At 41.8% G+C, this 20,484-nt stretch overlaps 1 protein-coding gene across 9 annotated transcripts in view; it reads left to right on the plus strand.

Moving 5' to 3' along the window:
* The window catches only part of DENND2B (DENN domain containing 2B), a 178,302-nt gene that overhangs the window by 120,417 nt on the left and 37,401 nt on the right, over positions 1-20,484 (plus strand). For all 9 annotated transcript variants that reach the window (XM_049650549.1, XM_049650532.1, XM_049650517.1 and 6 more), the window contains one exon: positions 6,557-6,661. In XM_049650549.1, coding sequence (XP_049506506.1) covers positions 6,582-6,661 — 80 coding nt within the window. In that variant the 5' untranslated portion in view covers positions 6,557-6,581. The remainder of the gene's footprint in view (positions 1-6,556; positions 6,662-20,484) is intronic.

Genomic DNA, 20,484 nt, shown 5'->3' on the forward strand with positions numbered 1-20,484 from the left:
ATTTCCACCAGTAGTGCAAAAGTATTCCTCTTTCTCCACATCGTCACCAACATCTCTTGTTGCTTGAGTTGTTAATTTTAGCCATTTTGACAGGTGTGAGGTGGTACCTCATTGTGGTTTTGATTTGTATTTCCCTAATGATGAGTGATGTTGAGCATCTTTTCATGGTTCTGTTAGCCATCTGGATGTAAACAAATATGTTTAACTTTCACATCCAAATATACTTCATTTTGGTCTGTGTGATGGGAATACCAATCAGAGTGAGAATGGCTGTTCAGCTTCCAGGAAGGGGTGCTAGTTCAGGCCAGAATGTACGTTCACACTGGAAATATGCTTGGTGTATCAGTTGTGTTCTCTCTCACATCCGCTCTTCAGGGCACTTAAAAAAAGGGGTTTTGGTTTTTTTTTTTGTCCTTTTTATTTGAACAGCTATCTTGTGATATAACTTACGTACTATAAAATTCATACATTTTACTTGTTTTAGTATGTTCAGAGTTGTGCAACCATCACCACTAATTCCAGTACTTTTTTTCACCCCAAAAAGAAGCCCAAACTCATTGCAGTCATTCCCAAGTGTGCCACTCTCAACCCAACTTAGGCAATTACTAATTTACTTTCTGTCTGTATAGATTTGCCTATTCTGGACATTTTGTAAAATTGGCACGAGGTTTCATGCATGTTATAGAATGTATCAGTATTTCTCATTCCTTTTTATGTGTGAATAATATTCCATTGTATGGATATACCATACTTTTTTATGCATTCATTCACTGATGATCATTTGGATTTGTTTCCACTTTTTGGCTATTATGAATAATGCTGTTTATGAACATTTGTGTACAGATATTTGTGTGGACACAGTTATATTGCTCTTGGGTATAAACCTAGGAGTGGATCATGCTGGGTCATATGGTGACTCTGTGTATAACTTTTTGAGGAACTGCCAAACCGTTTTCCAAAATGTTTGCACCATTGTACATTCTCACCAGCAATGAATGAAAGTTCCAGTTTCTCCACAGCCTCACTAAAAATTTTTTTAACATTTATTTATTTTTGAGAGAGAGAGAGAGAGAAACCGAGCATGAGCAGGGGAGGGGTAGAGAGAGGGGGAGACACAGAATCTGAAGCAGGCTCCAGGCTCTCAGCTGTGAACACAGAACCTGATGTGGGGCTCGAACCCATGAACCGTGAGACACATGACCTGAGCCGAAGTCAGATGCTTAACAGACTGACCCACCCAAGTGCCCCTTAATTTTTAAATTTTTAATTCTCTTATTTTTACAGATATCTTTATTGCATATGCTCTACCTAACTATTGGACTCAAGATTCTGAGGCTTGCAGTGGATAGAGCTAGATAAAGTGCCTGGTCTACTCTAGCACTTTATAAACCATCAGTGAATATAATGTCCTGTAACATCATCTAAACTGTCTTAGTAAACAAATGTTCTACTATAGCAAGGGTCAGGAAACCATGGTCCATTGGCTAAATCCCAGACATTCACCACTTGGTTTTGTAAATACAGTTTTACTGAAACGTAATCGTTTATGCCTATTAATTTACATACAATCAGTGGCTATTTTCATATTATGTGAAGAGTTCAGTAATTGGAACAGAGACTGTATGACCTATATAGCCCAAGATATTTATTATTTAGTCCTTACAGAAAAATTTACCTACCCCTGTTCTAGACACAAATTAGTATTCTGAGAAAAAAAGTGGGAAGGAGTTCTACCATCAAATAAGTCCAAGAAGTGGCATATCTCTTCATGAAAATTTAAATTTTATGCTAACAAGAAAAAAATCTAGAGTTCTGCATAAGTATGAACATACATATACATATACAAACTCACACATATATATCAACTTGATTTTACACCATTACTTTACAGAGTTTTTAAGTTTAAGTACAATTTAGTTAACATATAGTGTAATAATGATTTCAGGAATAGAATTTAGTGATTCCTCACTTGCATACAATACCCAGTGCTCATCCCAACAAGTGTCCTCCTTAATGCCTCTCATCCATGTAGCCCATCCCCCCACCCAACATCCTGCCAGCAACCCTCGCTTTGTTCTCTGTATTTAGGAGTCTCTTATGGTTTGTCTCTCTCTCTGTTTTTATATTATTTTTGCTTCCCTTCCCTTATGTTCATCTGTTTTATATCTTAAATTCCACTTATGAGTGAAATCATATGATATTTGTCTTCCTGACTGACTTATTTCGCTTAGCATAATATACTCTAGTTTCATCCACGTTGTTGCAAGTGGCAAGATTTCATTCTTTTTGATTGCCATGTAATATTCCTGTGTGTGTGTGTGTGTGTGTGTGTGTGTGTGTGTATACCACATCTTCTTTATCCATTCATCTATCAATGGACATTTGGGCTCTTTCCATACTTTGGCTATTGTTGATAGTACTGCTATAAATATTGGGGTGCATGTGCCACTTTGAATGAGCACTCCTGTATCCTTATAAATCCATTTATCCTGGATAAATACTTAGCAGTGTAATTGCTGGGTTGTAGGATAGTTCTATTTCTAATTTTTTGAGGAACCTCCATACTGTTTTCTAGAGTGGCTGCACCAGTTTGCCCTCTAACCAACAGTGCAAAAGGGTTCCTTTCTCCGCATCCTCACCAAAATCTGTTATTGCCTGAGTTGTTAATGCTAGCCATTCTGACGTGTGTGAGGTGGCATCTCATTGTGGTTTTGATTTGTATTACCCTGATGATGAGTGATGTTGAGCATTTTTTCATGTGTCTGTTAGTCATTTAGGTGTTTTCTTTGGAGAAGTGTCTATTCATGTCTTTTGCCCATTTCTTCACTGGATTATTTGTGTGTTGGGTGTTGAGTTTGATAAGTTCTCATATAGATTTTGGGTAATAACCCTTTATCTGATATTCATTTGCAAATATCTTCTCCCATTCCATCGTTGCTGTTTAGTTTTGCTGATTGTTTCCTTTGCTGTGCAGAAGCTTTTTATCTTGATGAGGTCCCAATAGTTCATTTTTGCTTTTGTTTCCCTTGCCTCTGGAGATGTGTCAAGTAAGACATTGCTGCAGCTGAGGTCAAAGGGGTTGCCTGTTTTCTCCACTAGGATTTTGATGGCTTCCTATCTTATGTTTAGGTCTTTCATCCATTTTGAGTATATTTTTGTGTATGGTGTAAGAAAGTAGTCCAGGTTCATTCTTCTGCATTTCGCTGTCCAGTTTTCCCAGCACCATTTGCTGAAGAGACTGTCTTTATTCCATTAGATATTCTTTCCTGCTTTGTCAGAGATTAGTCGGCCATACGTTTGTGGGTCCATTTCTGGGTTCTCTATTCTGTTCCATTGATCTATGTGTTTGTTTTGTGCCACACTGTCGTGATGATTACAGCTTTGTAATACACCTTGAAGTCCAGAATTATGATGCCTCCAGCTTTGGTTTTCTTTTTCAACATTACTTTGGCTATTTGGAGTCTTTTCTGGTTCCATACAAATTTTAGAATTGTTTGTTCTAGCTCTGTGAAGAATGCTTGTGTTATTTTGATAGGGATTGCATTGAATATGTAGATTACTTTGGATAATATCAACATTTTAACAATATTTGTTCTTCCAATCCATGAGCATGGAATATTTTTCCTTTTTTTGTGTGTGTCTTCTTCAATATCTTTCATAAGCTTTCTATAGTTTTCTGTGTATAGATTTTTTTTACCTCTTTGGTTAGGTTTACTCTAGGTATTTTATGGTGTTTTGTGCAATTGTAAATGGGATCAATTCCTTGATTTCTCTTTCTGCTGTTTCATTATTGGTGTATAGAAGTGCAACTGATTTCTGTGCATTGATTTTATATCCTGCAACTTTGCTGAATTCGTGTATAAGTTCTAGCAGTTTTTTGGTGGAGTTCTTGGGTTTTCCACATAGAGTATCACATTGTCTGAGAAGAGTAAAGACTTCCTCTTTACCGATTTGGATGCATTTTATTTCTTTGTGTTGTCTGATTAGATAACAGTGGTAAGAGTAGACATCCTTGTTGTGTTCCTTATCTTAGGGGGAAAGCTCTCAGTTTTTCCCCATTGAGGATGATATTAGCGGTGAGTCTTTCATATATGGCTTTTATGAACTTGAGGTAGATCCTTCTGTCCCTACTTTCTTGAGGGTTTTTATCAAGAAAGGATGCTTTATTTTGTCAAATGCTTTTTCTGCATAGTAACATTTGTTTTTATCTGTCTGTTTGATTATAGCCATCCTGGTGGGTGTGCAATACCCAAGGGCAATACCTTCTTGTAGTTTTGATTTCTGTTTCTCTGATGACTAGTGATGTTGAACATTGTTTCATGGGCTTATTGGCAAATTTTACAACTTTAGAGAAATGTCTATTCAAATCCTTTGTTTACTTTTTTTAAGTTTATTTATTTTGAGAGAGAGAGAGAGAGAGAGCATGGGAGGTTTAAGTTTATTTATTTTGAGAGAGAGAGAGAATCCCAATCGGCCCCGCACTGTCAGCACAGATCCTAAGGTGGGACTTGATCCCGTAAACTGTGAGATCATAACCTGAGCTGAAAACAAGAGTTGGATGCTTAGCTGTCTAAGGCACCCAGGCACCTTCCTTTGTCTACTTCTTAATTGAGTTATTTGTCTTTTTATTATTGCATTGAAAGAATTCTTTATATATTCTGGATATGAGCTCCTTAGCAGATATGTGATTTGCAAATAATATCCCCCACTCATGGGTGTCTTTTATTTATTTTTATTTAAAAAATTTTTTTTAATGTTTATTTATTTTTGAGAAAGAGAGAGAGAGAGAGAGAGGGAGAGAGAGAACAAACATGAGAGAATCCCAAGCAGGTTCTGCACTGTTAGTGCCGAGCCCAATGTGGGGCTGGAACTCTCGCACTGTGAGATCATGACCTGAGCCAAAACCCAAGAGTCAGATACTTAACCGACTGAGCCACCCAGGTATCCCTCACTGTCATTATTTAGAAGTAAAATTGATTTAAAAAATATTACTCTGTATCCTGAAAACTTGCTTGACTTTATATATTAGCTTAAGAGTATTTTAGTGGAATCCTTTGGATTTTCTGTGTACAAGATTATACCATCTGCAACTAAGAGATAATTCTACTTCTTCCTTTCCAATCTGGATGTACTCTTAAGTTATAACCTTTTTCTTCCTTTTATTATTTTAGCATAAAATAATGTTCCCTAAAGGATAATGATATATTAGCTAACTCTTTACAGTACATGAATGGATATTTTTCACTTTGTCAGTACTTAAATACCATAACATATATTACTTTTATCTTAATGGATATTAGAAAAAAATGATTGCTCATAATTTTATGGTGTTGGCTCGTATGTTACTTTATCAGGATATTCTTCCCTAAACATTTTATTTAAAATAACAGATCTTCAGGGGACCTGGGTGACTCAGTCAGTTAAGCATCCAACTTCAGCTCAGGTCATGATCTCTTGGTTGGTGAGTTTGAGCCCTGCATTGGGCTCTGTGTTGACAGCTTAGAGCCTGGAGCCTGCTTTGGATTCTGTGTCTCCCTCTCTCTCTACCCCTCCCCTGCTCATGCTCTGTCTGTCTGTCTGTCTCTCTCTCAAAAATAAATAAACATTAAAAAAAATTTTTTTTAAATAACAGATATTCTTGGTGGGGGGCTGGGTGACTCAGTCGGTTGAGCATCCGACTCTTGATTTTGGGTCAGGTCATGATCTCACCATTTCTGAGTTGGAGCCCCCACATTGGGCTCTGCCACTAACAACGCGGATCCTGCTTAGAATTCTCTCTCTCCTTTCTCTCTGCCCGTCCCCTGCTCGCGCGCTCTCTCTCTCCCTCTCAAAATAAATAAACATTTTAAAAAAGTGAAATAAGATAAAATAAAATAACAGATCTTCTTTACTCTCCATCTACCCTGCATCATTTTCTTCTTCGTACCACCTGTCATCACCATACGTATTATACACAAATGTACACTGATGTATCACACATATGTGACATGTGCAGGTTTATTGCCTGTTTCTCCCCACTGAGATGTAAGCTCCCTGAGGGCAGAGACTTTGTTTCATTCTTTGCTGGATGGCAGTGCCTAGGACATGGGTGCTCAGTAAACATTTGTATTTGTTGAATGACTAAATGATTACTTGTATAGAACAAGGTTAAACATTTTGAGACAAGCAAGTCTGTTTCAGGTTGATTCAAGAAAAATGCTGAATAAATAGTTGTTCAGGAGGTATGCAAATAAGATGGAATTTGTAAAGGCTCTATGGCATGCTAGAAGTTTGGGACTTCTAAGAAACAAAAAGAGGTAGGATGGAGATGGAGTTTTGTCATTTTCTGTGAAGTGGTAAGTTATCTGTTAGCTCCTAGACTCATTCCCTAACTCAGATCAGGGGTCCCTTGAGGCTCCTCCTAAGCCATAACACTTGGAATTAAATATATGTGGGAAAGTGGTTCCTACCACCGCCACACAAACCCTCTTGGCAGTTTTGGAGGTCATCTGGAAATGTTTGAGGTGCTTTTGGCTGCCCATGGAAACTTGGCTTATAGGCCTTGTCTTCTTTGCAGGGCTCTGGGTTTTCAGAAAGCCGAAATGACCATGACTGCCAACAAGAATTCCAGCATCACCCACGGAGCTGGAGGCACTAAGGCCCCTCGGGGGACTCTGAGCAGGTGAGCAGGGGAGCACTGATGGGGGAATGGGGCTCACTGGAGGGTGGCATCAAGGGGCAGCCATATGGCTTTGGTTCAAAATGTAAATGATTATCATCATGACTCTGACGGTCAGTCAGGTGAATGATCCTGGCCCAGCTCATGCTGACACTGAAGCAAAAGCCATCTCTAATATATATGCCATTTTTCAGTTCTATAAGTGTTCATAGGGGAGAACAAACAGGGACCCTAAAACAGACTTTGATTTGTGCTGTTGGAGGAGCCTAGGGCTCCAGGAATGGAGCCAGCAAGAAGCAGCTGACGTTCTCCTGGCTGTATCCTTTTTCCTAAGATGGGGACAGCTTGGGGGCTGTGCCTGAGCTAGGCTACACTGTAGTGAGGGAAGTTGACCACATTGGGGTTAGGGGTGGAGAGGCAGTTACACATATTAGCACAAGTTCCAAGCAGAGAAGTCCAGATTCTACAAGAATATAGCCTGGGCTGTAAACAAAGCATCTTGGGAATTTTACTCAGCATAAGCTATAATCCACTTTCCTGGTTTTGTTTTCTTTTTAAAAGTGGGAATGTAGAACAATAGAAAAGCCACAGATTTTGAAATCATATACAATTGGCTTCAAGTCCAGCTCTGGATTTGAGATAGTGAGATCTCAGGACACTTTCTTATGCCCTCTAAAATCTTAGTTACTCATCTACGAAATAATAATAATAGTACTTATCTCACAGAGTTGCTGTGAGGATTAAATGACATAATATATGTCAGTGCTTAGTGTAGTGCCTGGCATAAAGCTTCTCAATAAATATTAGCTCCTTCCCTATGATGGGATAAAAGTTTCCAGAGCTGAAAGATAGATGTACTGTTCTCACCAGGGCTTCACAAGTTTTGGTTGAGGCTGGATGCTGATGTCCTCGAAGAACCTCTGGGCTCTTTTATTAAATCCATGTACCTTTTCTAGCCTCTTCTGCTGAATCTAAGGTGGATAAATTTGACTTTTGGGACCTCAACCAGTAGAATGGATAGCTGTGAGAAGGATGCTTAGCTTAGGCTGGGATAGGGCTAGTTCCTCTCTGCGTGTCTGGGCTGTGCAGTGCCAGGGTGAATCTGATGGGGTGTCTGTCCAGAGCTGGCGGAAGTTGTTTGGTTCATTCAGAACTGGAATCAAGATATGGTTGAAAGAATGGAACACTGCACATCGTCCCTAAAGGAGTGACTGGTGTGAACGAGGCAAGAGGAGTTTCCTGTACCACACATTCGAGGTTTGGTCCCAGTGGAAATGGCCTGGATGGACTGTGTCAACCAGACAGAGATTGGGAGATTCTGGAACTTAGGCACACAAATTGGATAGCCACTTTGTGGCAGCAAGACCAACAAGAACAGCCCCTACCTCCTGCCCTTGCACCTCCTCTAACCTAGGTAGAGTTTCTTGCATACTCGCGTCCCTGAACTGGGTGAGCCAGAGAATGGCAGGGACTGACAACTTCTTGGGTAAAACAGGTAGAAAACCTAAACTCTCCCAGGGCATGTTGGTGGCCACAGCAGAAGCAGATCTAGATATTAGAGTCTTTATCTCCCATTGTCTGCTTCTGGGGAACCTCTTTGCTGGGCTCTTACCCGTCTGGTGGCATGTGTTACTGAGACTGAGTTGGCAGATGGAGACTGGGAACTAAGATTCCCATTTTTTTTTTTTTTAATATGAGACTGTAGCAGTAAAATAAGCATTATTTGTGATTGTATAGTTTTATTCTTAATTTTAAAGAAATAGTGTATTTAGGACCTGCATTAGAATTACCATACCAGCAGCCTTCAACTCCTTTAAATATTCATTTTTTTTCTTCCAATTTCTACTATGTGGGGGATGGAATGGGAGATGGAGGTTTTACAGCAAGTCACAAGGCAGAATCTGGGCCACTGACAGGTACCTGTTTCTGTTTGGAAAATACATACCTACATGTTTTAAATATTTTTAGAAATTGTTCTTCCTTGAACTTCCTAGCATGCTTGCCATCATAACATGATAGATGATGTTTGTAAATATCTGAGCGTCTGATGTGCCTAAAAAAAGAATTCATCCAGCCTCCCCTCTAAGTGTTCACTTCCTTTCTTTCCTGTCATATTTCTGCTTCCCTTCCTCCCTCCTTTCCTGGGCTTTTAGCATGGAGTCACAGGCCTCTGTGGCTGGCTGTATCCTCTCAGAGGCTACCACTTGGACTGTGGGTGCTATTTTGAAATTGTCATCTGGTGGTTTCTCTGGCTGTCTTCACCCCCAGCCATTTCTAGGGGGTGTTCTTTGGGCTGAGTAGGGCACTAAATCACCAGCTCATTTAGGAAGTCATTGTCAATGAACTCTGAGGGCTTTGCTCTCAGGTGCCAGGTTCTGTGGTAGACAATGGGGGACAAAGAAGAATGACCCATTCTCTTTCGTCGAGGCATTTACAACTTGGATTAATGACCTTGGCACCTGAATTTCTTAGTCTGACCTTTCAATAGATGTTTGGCAGTGACCCAAGGCCCTTTTTATCATTGCTAGCCCAGGGGTCTCAGTGGGAAAAGACTCCTTGGTGTGATGGGAACTTTGGTTGGGAAGTATGAGGGTACTAGGGCTTGGGAAAGCTAGGTGTTTGACTTCCTGACTGCTTTGGGGACCTCCACATCATCCACACGGAGGCAGAGGAATCCAGTGGTACTAGGAGGCATTTGTATCTCACTTTGGGGGTAGAAGGTACTCTGGGGCACGGAAAGGTGGGAAAGGTGGGATGGGACCCTGTGGAACTGTCAGGATAGGTATTTGCAAGTTTGTGCCCTTAATTTGAATGAGATTTCACTTGAGCCAATATGGGTTAAGGATCCTGGACTCCATTCTATTTGTGTGTGGGGGGGTGGGTGGGTGGGTGTTTTGCTTATTTATTTCCTTCCTTTTCTTCTGCAGCCCAGTGTTCATTGGCAGGATACACAGGAGGAAGAAATCTAAGCCTTTTCACTTGACCACAACGTTTTGTTCTTTGCTATGTTTTGGTCTCTTGGAGCAGGTTTCCCTTTCTCTTTGTTGATGGGGCAGGAGAGGCACACTGTTTCACCCTTAGCTGCCAGATACACCCTCCCACAGGTTGTTCCCACTCTAGCTCGTATTCATTTCTGGGAGTGGGAGGTGGGAGTCTCAAAGGTCCCCTGGATCTCAGAGGCCAGGCTTCATGATGCTGGTGTTGATGACCTGGGGTGGGACTAGAAGCAGAGTGGTGACTTGCAAACAAGGAAGTGTTGTGTGTAAAGCGAATTCAGCCACCTGTGTGGGGTGAACTTTGTTTGCTACTTGTTGCCTTCCAGGAATTTCACTTGCGTTGTAAGGCCTGGCAGGCAGCAGGGGGTGTTCTCAGGAGACTTGTTATGCCTGCCGATTTCCTTAACAGCTTCTGCACTGTGAACCTCCAGCACCCGGTTGTTGCCACATGGAAATATGGGCAGTCGGTATTGTGTTTGGGAACCTTGCCTCTGGATGTAGGTGCAAGAAACCTGGGTGCCTATAAAAATGTAGACTTCTTGGGGGGTCAAGGACTTTGATTGACTTCTTTCCTTCTCCTTTGAGCTTGGAACAATGCCTGTTCTGTGGAAGATGATAACTATTTTTGGCCAGTTGATGAGATGTCTGGGCAGTGAGCCTGTTGGAGAATAGGCTGCTGTGCTGTTTGAATCTTTATGGTATCTTCCTAGTAGGTCTTACCAACTTTGGGCTCCCTTTCCATTCAGTCCAAAGACTTTTAGAAAAGCAGAACTGAAAATAACCTTAGAGCTCATTCAGTATTAACCCACTTGTTTTATAGATTGGGAAGCTGAGACATAGAAAAGAAGAGGTGCTCCCCCCAAATACAAAGCTAATGGGAGGATGAACTCAAGCCTAGCTCTCTTGATCCTTCTATTATTTTATTGTGCCACTACATTCACCTCCCTCTAAACATTTCTGGAATCTCCCTGCTCAAAAACTATTGTCAAGTAGGATATGGTCAAACTTGGCCTGGCTTGTAAGGCTTTCATAAAAAGCCCTGATATTTCTTTCTACTCTTACCCTTCACTATTGCCTAATGCAAAACTTGCATTTCTGCCAGTCTAGATGCAGATGTTCTTTCTTTCCCAGTGCTTTTCTTAACTACCCAGCTAAGAAGGATTTCTCCACTCTCTGTATTCACACTTAGAATCCTGAGTTTGGAGCCTCCAAATAGCACTAATCATATAGTAGCTCGTAGAGTGGATATTTGTGTGGGTCTTTTTCCCCCTACTCAATTAGAACTCTTTGGAGGCCCAACACATACTCTTTTGGAATGTTAAAGTTGGAGGGGTCTTGGGATTCATTTGGCTCAATTACTTGATGTTACATATGAGGAAGCTAAAACCTACATAGCTAATTGACAGTAGAACTGTAAATTCAACTTATATTTACAGGTTTCTGTGCAGAGGGAGACACTGATTTGTAGTGAAATCCAGAGAGGTCTTGAGATCCCACTGCTAAAGTGGACACAGATCTGGACCCAGTGCCTGGATTTCAGGAAGAGGGTAAGAGCTAGCAGATAGGGAAAGTCTCCTGAGAGTACTGGCTGTGGGTAAAAAAGCAGGCTACCTCTCAGGAGAACCTCTGGCCTTAGCCCCCCATTACTTGAGATGCTTCCTAGAATCCACCCATGATGTCATCAGTATTTGTCTGGTTATTTATTGCTACATAACAAACAACCCTAAACTTAGTGGCTGACAACATTAATAGTCATTTATTTTGCTCACAAATTGCAATTTGGGTAGGGCTCATTAGGAAAAGCCTGTCTCTTCCTTGCAGCATTGGTGACGCAGTGGCTGGAGGCTGGAATCATCTGAAGACTTGTTCACTTACATGTCTGACTGTTGATTCTGGTGGTCAGCTGGGATCTCAGCTGCAGAACACCTACGTGTGGCCTCTGTGTTTGGTTGCATGCTTTTACAGCATGATGTCTGGATTCCAAGAGTGAGCATCTCCAGAGAACAAGGCAGAAAATGCATGACATTTTAATGACCTAGCCTCAGAAGTTACATCGTGTTTTTTCTGTTTTATTCTGTTGATTAAGGAGATAACAAAGGTCTGCTGAAGTTCAAGGTAAAGAGCTCTGCACGGCAATTCCAACGTGGGGGTGTGTGTGAGGGTGTTCCTCCACACCACTAAGCAATTCTCTGACATCAGCTTGGTGCCCAACAGTTCAACTCAATTCTGAGACTATCTACCAGAGATACCATCAGATTCCACAGGTTAAGGGCTCGGTTTCATAAGAGGGCCCTTTCCTTCAGATGCTAATCTCAAGCCCAGGTTGTTACCTGTGCTCTGACCAACTGGCTAAAACATCAGAGGTTCCCACAACTCTCCTTGAGTTCATTAATTTACTAGAGTGGCTCACAGAACTCAAGAAATACATTTACTCATTAGATTACCAGTTTATTACAAAGGATATTAATAGATATGAATCAACAGCCAGATGAGGAGATACATAGGGCCAGGTCCCAAGCAAAGGATCTTCTGTCCTGGGGAGCCTGGGCCTGGCATAGTGGCATGTGGAAGCATTCTGATTCACCAGGCTGGAACCTCTCTAAACCCTTCCCTTTTGGGTTTTATGGAGGCTTCAGTTACACAGGCATGACTGAGGATGATCATGGGCCATTGGTGGTTGATTCACCCTCCAGCCCCCTCCTCTCCTTGGTGTTCAAGGGAGAACAGAAAGTTCCAGCCCTCTAATCTCAAGGTTGGTTTTCCTGGCAAACAGCCCTCAGGTTTAGGTGTAGTCCAAAAGTCACTTCATTAGCATAACAAAAGACACCGTCAACACTGTCATCACTTAGGCAATTCCAAGGGATTTAGGAGCTCTGTGCCAGAAATGGGACTAAGACCAATTACATATTTCTTACTGTAAATCACAGTATCACACAAGAGGAGGGAAACTAATTCCCACTTGATGAGAGGATTATCAACATCACGTTGCTAGAAGGGCATGTGAGATAGGGTAGGTTGTGGGCACTCTCTTTGGAAAATACAATCTGCCATGGTCTGCCCTCTGATCACAAAAATTCACATCCTTCCCAAATGTGAAATACACTCAGTCTCTCCCCTAAGATCCCAGGTCTCCTCCTTTTAATGGCATCAGCTTAAATTCTAGGATCTTGTCATGTAAGTCAGGTCCAGATATAGATGAAACTCTTTGGGTGCAGTCCCTTTCATTGGGTGCAGTTCCTTGAGTACTGTTCCTCTTGATGTGAAGACCTATAAACTAAAGAGAATTTATATCTGCCACCCAAAATACCCCTGTCGGACAGGCCTTGAGTAACCGCTGTAGATACTTCTTTTCAGAAAGGGGAACACTGGAGGCCACACAGCTGTTAGGGGTCCATTGTAATTCTTATATTCAGTGAGGACACAAATTACCAATTCCTTGATTAGGTCTTGGTTTTACTGCCTTGGAGGCATTTACCTTGTCTCTGGCTCCATCCTCAGGGCTTTTGGTTATCCCGACTCTTATTTTTCCTTTTCCATAAAAAGTAGTCCATTCTTACAGGTGAGTAGTTTTCTCCAACTGCTTCATGTGCATAGTATTTCAAGAGTCCAGAGCCTTCCTTTCATTTTACTGTCTCTGTGCTTCTCAGTTCCAGCTGATGATATAGTTCCTTTAAAAACTTTGTGAGTTTCTTCCGAATCACTTTATAATCCACTGCAGTAGACAAAAGGCACATGTACAAATCACCTCACCATGAGTCCTTTCCCACTTTGGGTTCTCTGTGAGACTGCTTGGTTCTTAAGAGTCTTAGACACTTTACTATTTACAGAGGATCTGCCAGGCCTACCCTTAAAATTGTTAGAAGGCCTTTTGTGTGTCTGTCTGTAAGATTTAATGAGACAATGCTTGAAAACATTTTTTAGGTCTTGACAAGGATCTTCCAGTCCCACTCCAGATATTTTTTAAAGAGATTTATTGAAGGATAATTAAAGTATAATAAACTGAACAGTCTTAAGTATACAGTCTGATTAGTTTACACATTTATGCACATACACACATGCAGTAAAACTGCCCCCACAATCGGAAAGCCATTTCTTAATTAGGGACTTTTTTCTTGTTTGGAGAGACTGAGACTGAAACAAGTGTTATCTCCTAACACAGAAAGCCCTTTCCCATTTATATTTCCTTTTTTGGCTCATCTCTTCTCTCTCTTACTATATGCAGCTAGAAGTCAGATGGCGCCTTAGCACTCTACTTGGAAATACCTTAAGCGAGTTCATTAAATTAGGTATATTTTCTATTTTCCATGTCACCACTGGTGACAGGATTAGCAAACTTTCCAATGTTTTTTGAGGGTCCCCTTCCTCTAGCTTCTACTAACATTTTCCTTACTTTCCCTTAAGTCCCTCCTGATAGCCAGTCACTCAGTCCCAAAGTCACTGATTTAGGATTTTGTTTCAACAGCACTCTGTTTCTAGGTACCGAAATCTGTTCAGTTATCTACTGCTATATAACTATCCTGGAATTTTATGGTGTAAAACAACCATTTTATTATGCTCACAGAGTCTGTAACTTAGGAATTCAGACAGCACTGCAGGGATGGCTGTTCCCTGCTCCATGATGTCTGGGTCCTTGGCTGGAAAGACTTCACGGTGTAGGGTAACTCATTGACTAGGGGCTGGTATTACCTAGAGGTGTCTTACCTTACGTGTCTGGGGGTTGATGTTGGCTATTTCTGGAACCTCAGTTGGGACTGTTAGAATACCTATATGTGCCCACTCTGTGAGGCCTGGGCTTCCTCACAGCATGGGAGACAGGAAGTAGAAGCTGCTGGTTTCTTGAGGCTTGGGCCTGAAAATTCACAGATTCATTTCAGTTGTATTCTATTGGTCAGGCAGTCACAGAGTCCAGATTCAAGAGGAGGGGTCATTTTTATAGGAGGCATGTCAGAGAATTGGGGGACCATATTTTAAAACCATTACAAGTATCTTTAATATGGTTTCCTGAAACTACATTTCTCTCCTTGTTGGCTTTGCATAGTACCTGGTTCTGTTTTGTAAAGCAGTTTCATTTTTACCGGGAGCTATTCCTGTAAGGCATAATTTTTACCTGCCTCAGGGAGGGCTTCTGTCTTGTAACTGCTCTGTACTACTTAGGGGACTTAGGGCCCCCCCCAGAGAAGAGCTCACCAATCCTCTTTATGCTTCCCTAGAAACCAGCTGGAAGGCAGGCAGGTGTGACTTTGGTAGATTCTTAGATGTACTTTTGGAAGTGAAAAGTTGACTCCGGTTCTGCTCTGACCCTACCTACTGTTCTACCTACTCTGACAAGCTGTGATTGATCTCAAGAATCTCTAGAGATGGTGGCTCATATGAAGCCCCACTTGGTGGATGAGGCTGTCCTGGGCCCTGTTGTGGGGGTCCAGCCATTTGAGATGAGGTTGCTTTGGGAACAGGAAGTCCAAGTTGTGAGAGTTTCCCTGTCCTTTGGCTTTTTATCAGGACCATCCCAGAGTGGGATCTCAGTGGGAGTTATTGAACTGAGCACCTGCTCTGGCCTGGGGAACAAACTTTGGGACTTGCTGACAGGATTCAGGCAGACTTCCTCCCCTTTCTCCTCCTGTGTGACTCAGAGTATGGCCTTGAGGGAATACGGTGTGAATGTCACCTCCAGAGTTGGGGCAGTCACTGCGTGGTGGTAGGATCCTGATGTCCACTGAGCCAACAAGGGCCCACCTTCATTGAACAGCCCGAGAATGGTGGATGGCCAACTTCTAGGCAGTTTCATTCAGAAGCAGGCTGGACACTTGTTTGGTAAAGACTAAGCATATTGGAAGCTGGGCTCTGTATAATCTTAATCTGTAAACAGCCTCACTTGATGTGATCTACAGCCCATCTTGGTACCTCTGGGGCTGTTTCCTGGACCCATAGGAACCTTCCCCAACTGGCCCCAACTTGGTTTTCTTCCTGATGCTGATACTCTCAGAAGCCCTGTCACCAGAACATGCTGAGTTCAGAAATCTCTTGTCATCAAGGACTAATTAAAGATAGCCTTCCCTCCCAAAGAGTCCTTGGGTACATTTGGCATCCCTCAGCATGAATGCTTGCTGCTATATTACTGGAGAATGGCTCAGATCACTAAGCGAAGGGTTAGGTTGTATTCTTATAAAATAATACCAGAGGAAAGGGCACATAGTTTGATAGTTTGCATTTTAACTCTCACTTTCTGTCTATGTACACACCCACACACACACTTTAAATTTTAAATTTTCTTCTTTAAATTTTTTTCTTTAAATTTCTTTTTTTTTAAATTTTTCTTTAAATTTCTCTTTCCATACCCTTAGTTCATACTCTTTGTTTCCTACTCACTTGTCTTATATATTTGTCTGTATGTGAGTATTTATGCTCCTCTGCTCCTTTGCATTCTCTCCCCTTTCTTCTCTCTTTCTCCTTTTATCTCTGTAAATGTTGGTTTTGGCCAGTCCCATGCTGCGGTGTTGGCATGCGCGCCTGTGCCGAGAGCAGATCTGGCTGCCTGCTGACAAGGCAGTGGTGTGAGTGTGGCGTTTCACAGTGTCTGCCTTCCCAGGGGCAAACCTGGGATTTTAGAATAAAGAGCAAGAGATGATCAGAGCAGAGTCTTAGATGTCTTTTAGCTGTGTTGTATTTACTTTTATATTTCTTTTATATTCCTGGAGCCATTTATGGTGTTCAAGCACTTTTGAAAAGTACATCATTTTAGCCACAAGCAAGTGTTTTTCCTGTTTTATGGATAAAGAATCTGAGGCACAGAGGATTTAGGTGACTTTTCCATGAGTACATCCAGGAAGTGATGGGACCAGGACCAGAGGAAACCCAGGTTTTTAGACTCTTAGTCTGTTATATGATTTTTGCCTTATGGGAGAGGGCTTTGGGAACTGTCACCTGCCCTCTGGGCTGCACTGAGTGCTTTGTGTAACTTTTTGTATTGTTCTTCAGGTCATATATCAACAAGAGGGGGAGGCAGGGAAGTCTGTGCCTGTCCTGGGCAGGCAAAAGGAGACCTAAGTTTTAACCATTTATTTTTTATTCATTCATTTAGTCGTTCAACATAAACATTAATTCCTGCTAAATTCTAGATGCAGTACAAAGAATGGGGGATACGAAGATTAATAAGACTCTGTTACCACCTTCAACTAGGTCCATTCATTGTCTAGTAAGGGAGGCAAGTGAGGAAATAATATAGTCCAATAACATGTTACAAGTACCATAACAGACATTTTTACAGGCTCAGTGGAGGCATCAAAACATAGCTGTCTCCACCTGGATGAAGGGAGTAGGATCAAGAGAGATTCCAGAGTGCAGCTACAGAGATATGTAAGTGACCAAGCCAGCATTCCAGGCAAAGGAAACAACGTGGGAAGCCTAGAAGCATGAAAAGCAAGGAGTTTGACGTGGGTAGGATACAGGATTGCATGTAAGAAAAGACTGTGAGATGACAAAAGAAAAAATAAATAGGGGAAAGGAGTTTGATGTGGGTAGGATACAGGATTGCATGTAAGAAAAAATAGTGAGATGACAGAGGAAAAATAAATAAGGACCAGATCATGAGGGGCCTTGACATCCATGTCAATGAATTTGCACTTCATTCTGTGGATAGTGGGGAGTGTCAAGCATGAGGAGTTTCCCTTACTAGAAAGATGTCAGAAGATAAGAGGATTGATGAGAACTGGGTTAAGGTTGAAGGCAGAGAGAGAGATTAAGAGATTGTTTCAATAGTCCCGGTGAAAGATCAGATCTGAAAGAAGTAGCAGCAGTGGGGATGATGAGGAAGGGGACATATCTGAGAGATGTGAAGGATGTAAAATTGGTAGGACTTAGTCATTATGTAGATCTGTGTGTTTGGGGAAGGAGCTGGGTACATATGGTTGAAGGAGCGGGAAACAAAGAACAAATCTGGATCTTTTCTCCCCTCTGTGGAATGAGTTGGAAAACACGAAAGCAGTAAAAGCCAATGGTGGAAGCATAAAGCAGCACAGGGATGAGACTATGTGAGAAGATACTCAGCCCAGGTGGATGAGAGTGAGAACAAAAGGGATTCTCCAGTCTAAGGGCAACCCTTCTAGATGGACATTGGATCCCCATCCCCTTTACTGCTTGCTTAAGGACATTGCTCCTGAATTTGCCTGCTTTCATCCTGCACCAACAGCTTTTCTCACCACAGTGAGTCTAGTCACCCTACGACATTATTACAGTATTGTTGATTGCATTCCCTATGCTGTACTCTTCATCTCTGTGACTTATTTATTTTATAGCTGGAAGGTTGTACCTCTTAATCCCTTTCACCTATTTTGCCCATCCCCCCACCTCCCTCCCTTTTGGCAATGATTAGTTTGTTTTCTGTGTTTAAGGATTTGTTTGTTTGTTTAGATTCCATATATAAGTGTAGTCATGTGGTTTTTGTCTTTTTCTATCTTATTTCATTTAGTATAATACCTTATAGTTCATCCCTGCTGTCATAAATGGCAAGATCTCATTCTTTTTTATGGTTTAGTAATACTCCACTGTGTATTGGTATATGTGTGTGTACATCTTCATTATCCAGTCATCTGTTGATAAACACTTAGGTTGCTTTTGTATCTTGGCTATTGTGAATAATGCTGCAATAAACATAGAAGTGCATACTTCTTTTTGAATTATTGCTTTCATTTTCTTTGGGTAAATACCCAGTAGTGGTATTACTACATCAGATGGCATTTCTATTTATTTTATTTTAGAGAGAGAGAGAGAAAGAGAGTGCACTAGCGGGGAAGGGGGGCAGAGAGAGAGAGAAAGAGAAGACCAAGCAGGCTCCACACTGAATGCAGAGCCTGATGCAGGGCTTGATCCCATGACCCTGGGGTTATTACCCAAGCCAAAATCAAGAATCAGGCACTCAACCAACTGAGCTACCCATGTGCCCTTCTATTTTTATTTATTTATTTTTATTTTATTTTTTTTAATGTTTTATTTATTTTTGAGACAGAGACAGAGCATGATCGGGGGAGGGTCAGAGAGAGAGGGAGACACAGAATCTGAAGCAGGCTCCAGTCTCTGAGCTGTCAGCACGGAGCCCGACGCGGGGCTTGAACTCACGGACCGTGAGATCATGACCTGAGCCGAAGTCGGACACTTAACCGACTGAGCCACTCAGGCGCCCCTATTTTTGATCTCTTGAGGAACCTTGATACTGTTCTCCACAGTAGTTGTACCAATATACATTCCAACCAAAAGTATACAAGGGTTCCCTTTTTTCCATATGCTCGCCAGTGCTTATTATTTCTTGTCTTTGTGATACTGGCCACTTTGGGGGGGGCAAAGACTAATGGAAGCTGATTCTATTCTTGGGATTACAGAACTAGCTCCATTTGTAGGGAATGCTCAGAGGAGATTCTCAGAAGAGTGCCAGAGCCCCTAGTAAAGAGAGTGAGATCCAAACATCAAGACCATGGAGATCCAAGACCAAGACCATCGAGACCAGCAACTGCTCTATGGGGAAGTGGAGGAGAGGCACAGGGATGGAAGGTCCAGGGCAGTGGTTTTGCACTGGGATAGGGCAGGCCAATTATACACAAGGCTGGCCTTTCCCACCTGCATCATTTTACTGTTGCATTGTAGCAAACCACCCGAAAACGTAGTGGTTTAGAACAGTTTATTCTCACGTTTCTGTGCATTTACTGGGCAGTCCCTCCACTGGTTTCCTCTGGAGTCACTCATGTAGCCAAGTTCACTTGGATCCAAGATGACCTCACTCACGTGTTAGACTCACGTGTCAGGCTCACACTGAGGCAGGCTGTCGGCTGCAGGGACCTCAGTTGTGCTCCTCTTGTCCTCTAAAAGACTAGACTGGCTTCCTTACATGACATTCTCAGGGTAGCATTCTAGGTATATAAAGGGGGCTTCTGCAAGGCCTCTTGAGGCCTCAGGTTTGGAACTTCACTTAATTTCTACTCCATTCTTTTGGTCAAAGCATATCACAAGATCAACCTAGATTTAAGGGGCAGAAAAATAGAATCCACCTTTTGATAGCATGAGCTGCAAAAGATTTATAGCCATTTTTAATTTACTTCCCTCCCCTTTCACCCCAGATGTTTAGAATCTAAGAACAAAGGTAAGCTCTTTGAAAAAGTTTGCCAAGCAATTGTTCTGAGTGCTGAGCCCCTCATTAATATTAGTTATTATCTGGCTAAGATTGATTGCTATGTGTTAGCCACTGAGCTCAACACTTGACATATGTTGTCTCTATTCCTTACAATAATCCCCAGAGATGTGTGCTTTTTTAACTTCCATTTTACAGATCAAGATACTAAGGTTTAAAGAGTTGAAGTCATTTGCTGAAAGTCGTGTAACTTGGTAGTGGCTATGCTGAAATGTGAACCCTAAGGCTTTCTAATGTTCTTACCCTCTGTTGAGAACAACTGGCCTAGCATAACCATTAAGTGAAAAACTTAATACTAACGATAATTACAGTCATAGTGAGTTACAGTGTACGATATCAGCTCACATCCATAGTCTCATTTGCCCATTATGACAACCCAATGATGTAGTTGGATCGGTTTTGAGGGATTGAAACTGGAAGCTCAGAGTGAGCAGCTTTGCCCAAGGTCACATTCCTAAAAAGGTAGAATTAGAAACAGGGAGAGTTAAGTGAGAATGGCATGAAGGCAAGGGCTTATCTATATTGTTTACAAATTTATTCCTAGAACCCTGGAGTGAGTGATGAACCTGGAGATGCCTGGGCTCCAGGCCCCTTTTTTCATCCCAAGCTGATACAGCACTTGGGGCCTGGCCTGTGTGTGAGACTGTGCAAGGAAT

The sequence above is a fragment of the Panthera uncia genome, chromosome D1, assembly GCF_023721935.1.
Source record: "Panthera uncia isolate 11264 chromosome D1, Puncia_PCG_1.0, whole genome shotgun sequence".
Lineage (NCBI taxonomy): Eukaryota > Metazoa > Chordata > Mammalia > Carnivora > Felidae > Panthera > Panthera uncia.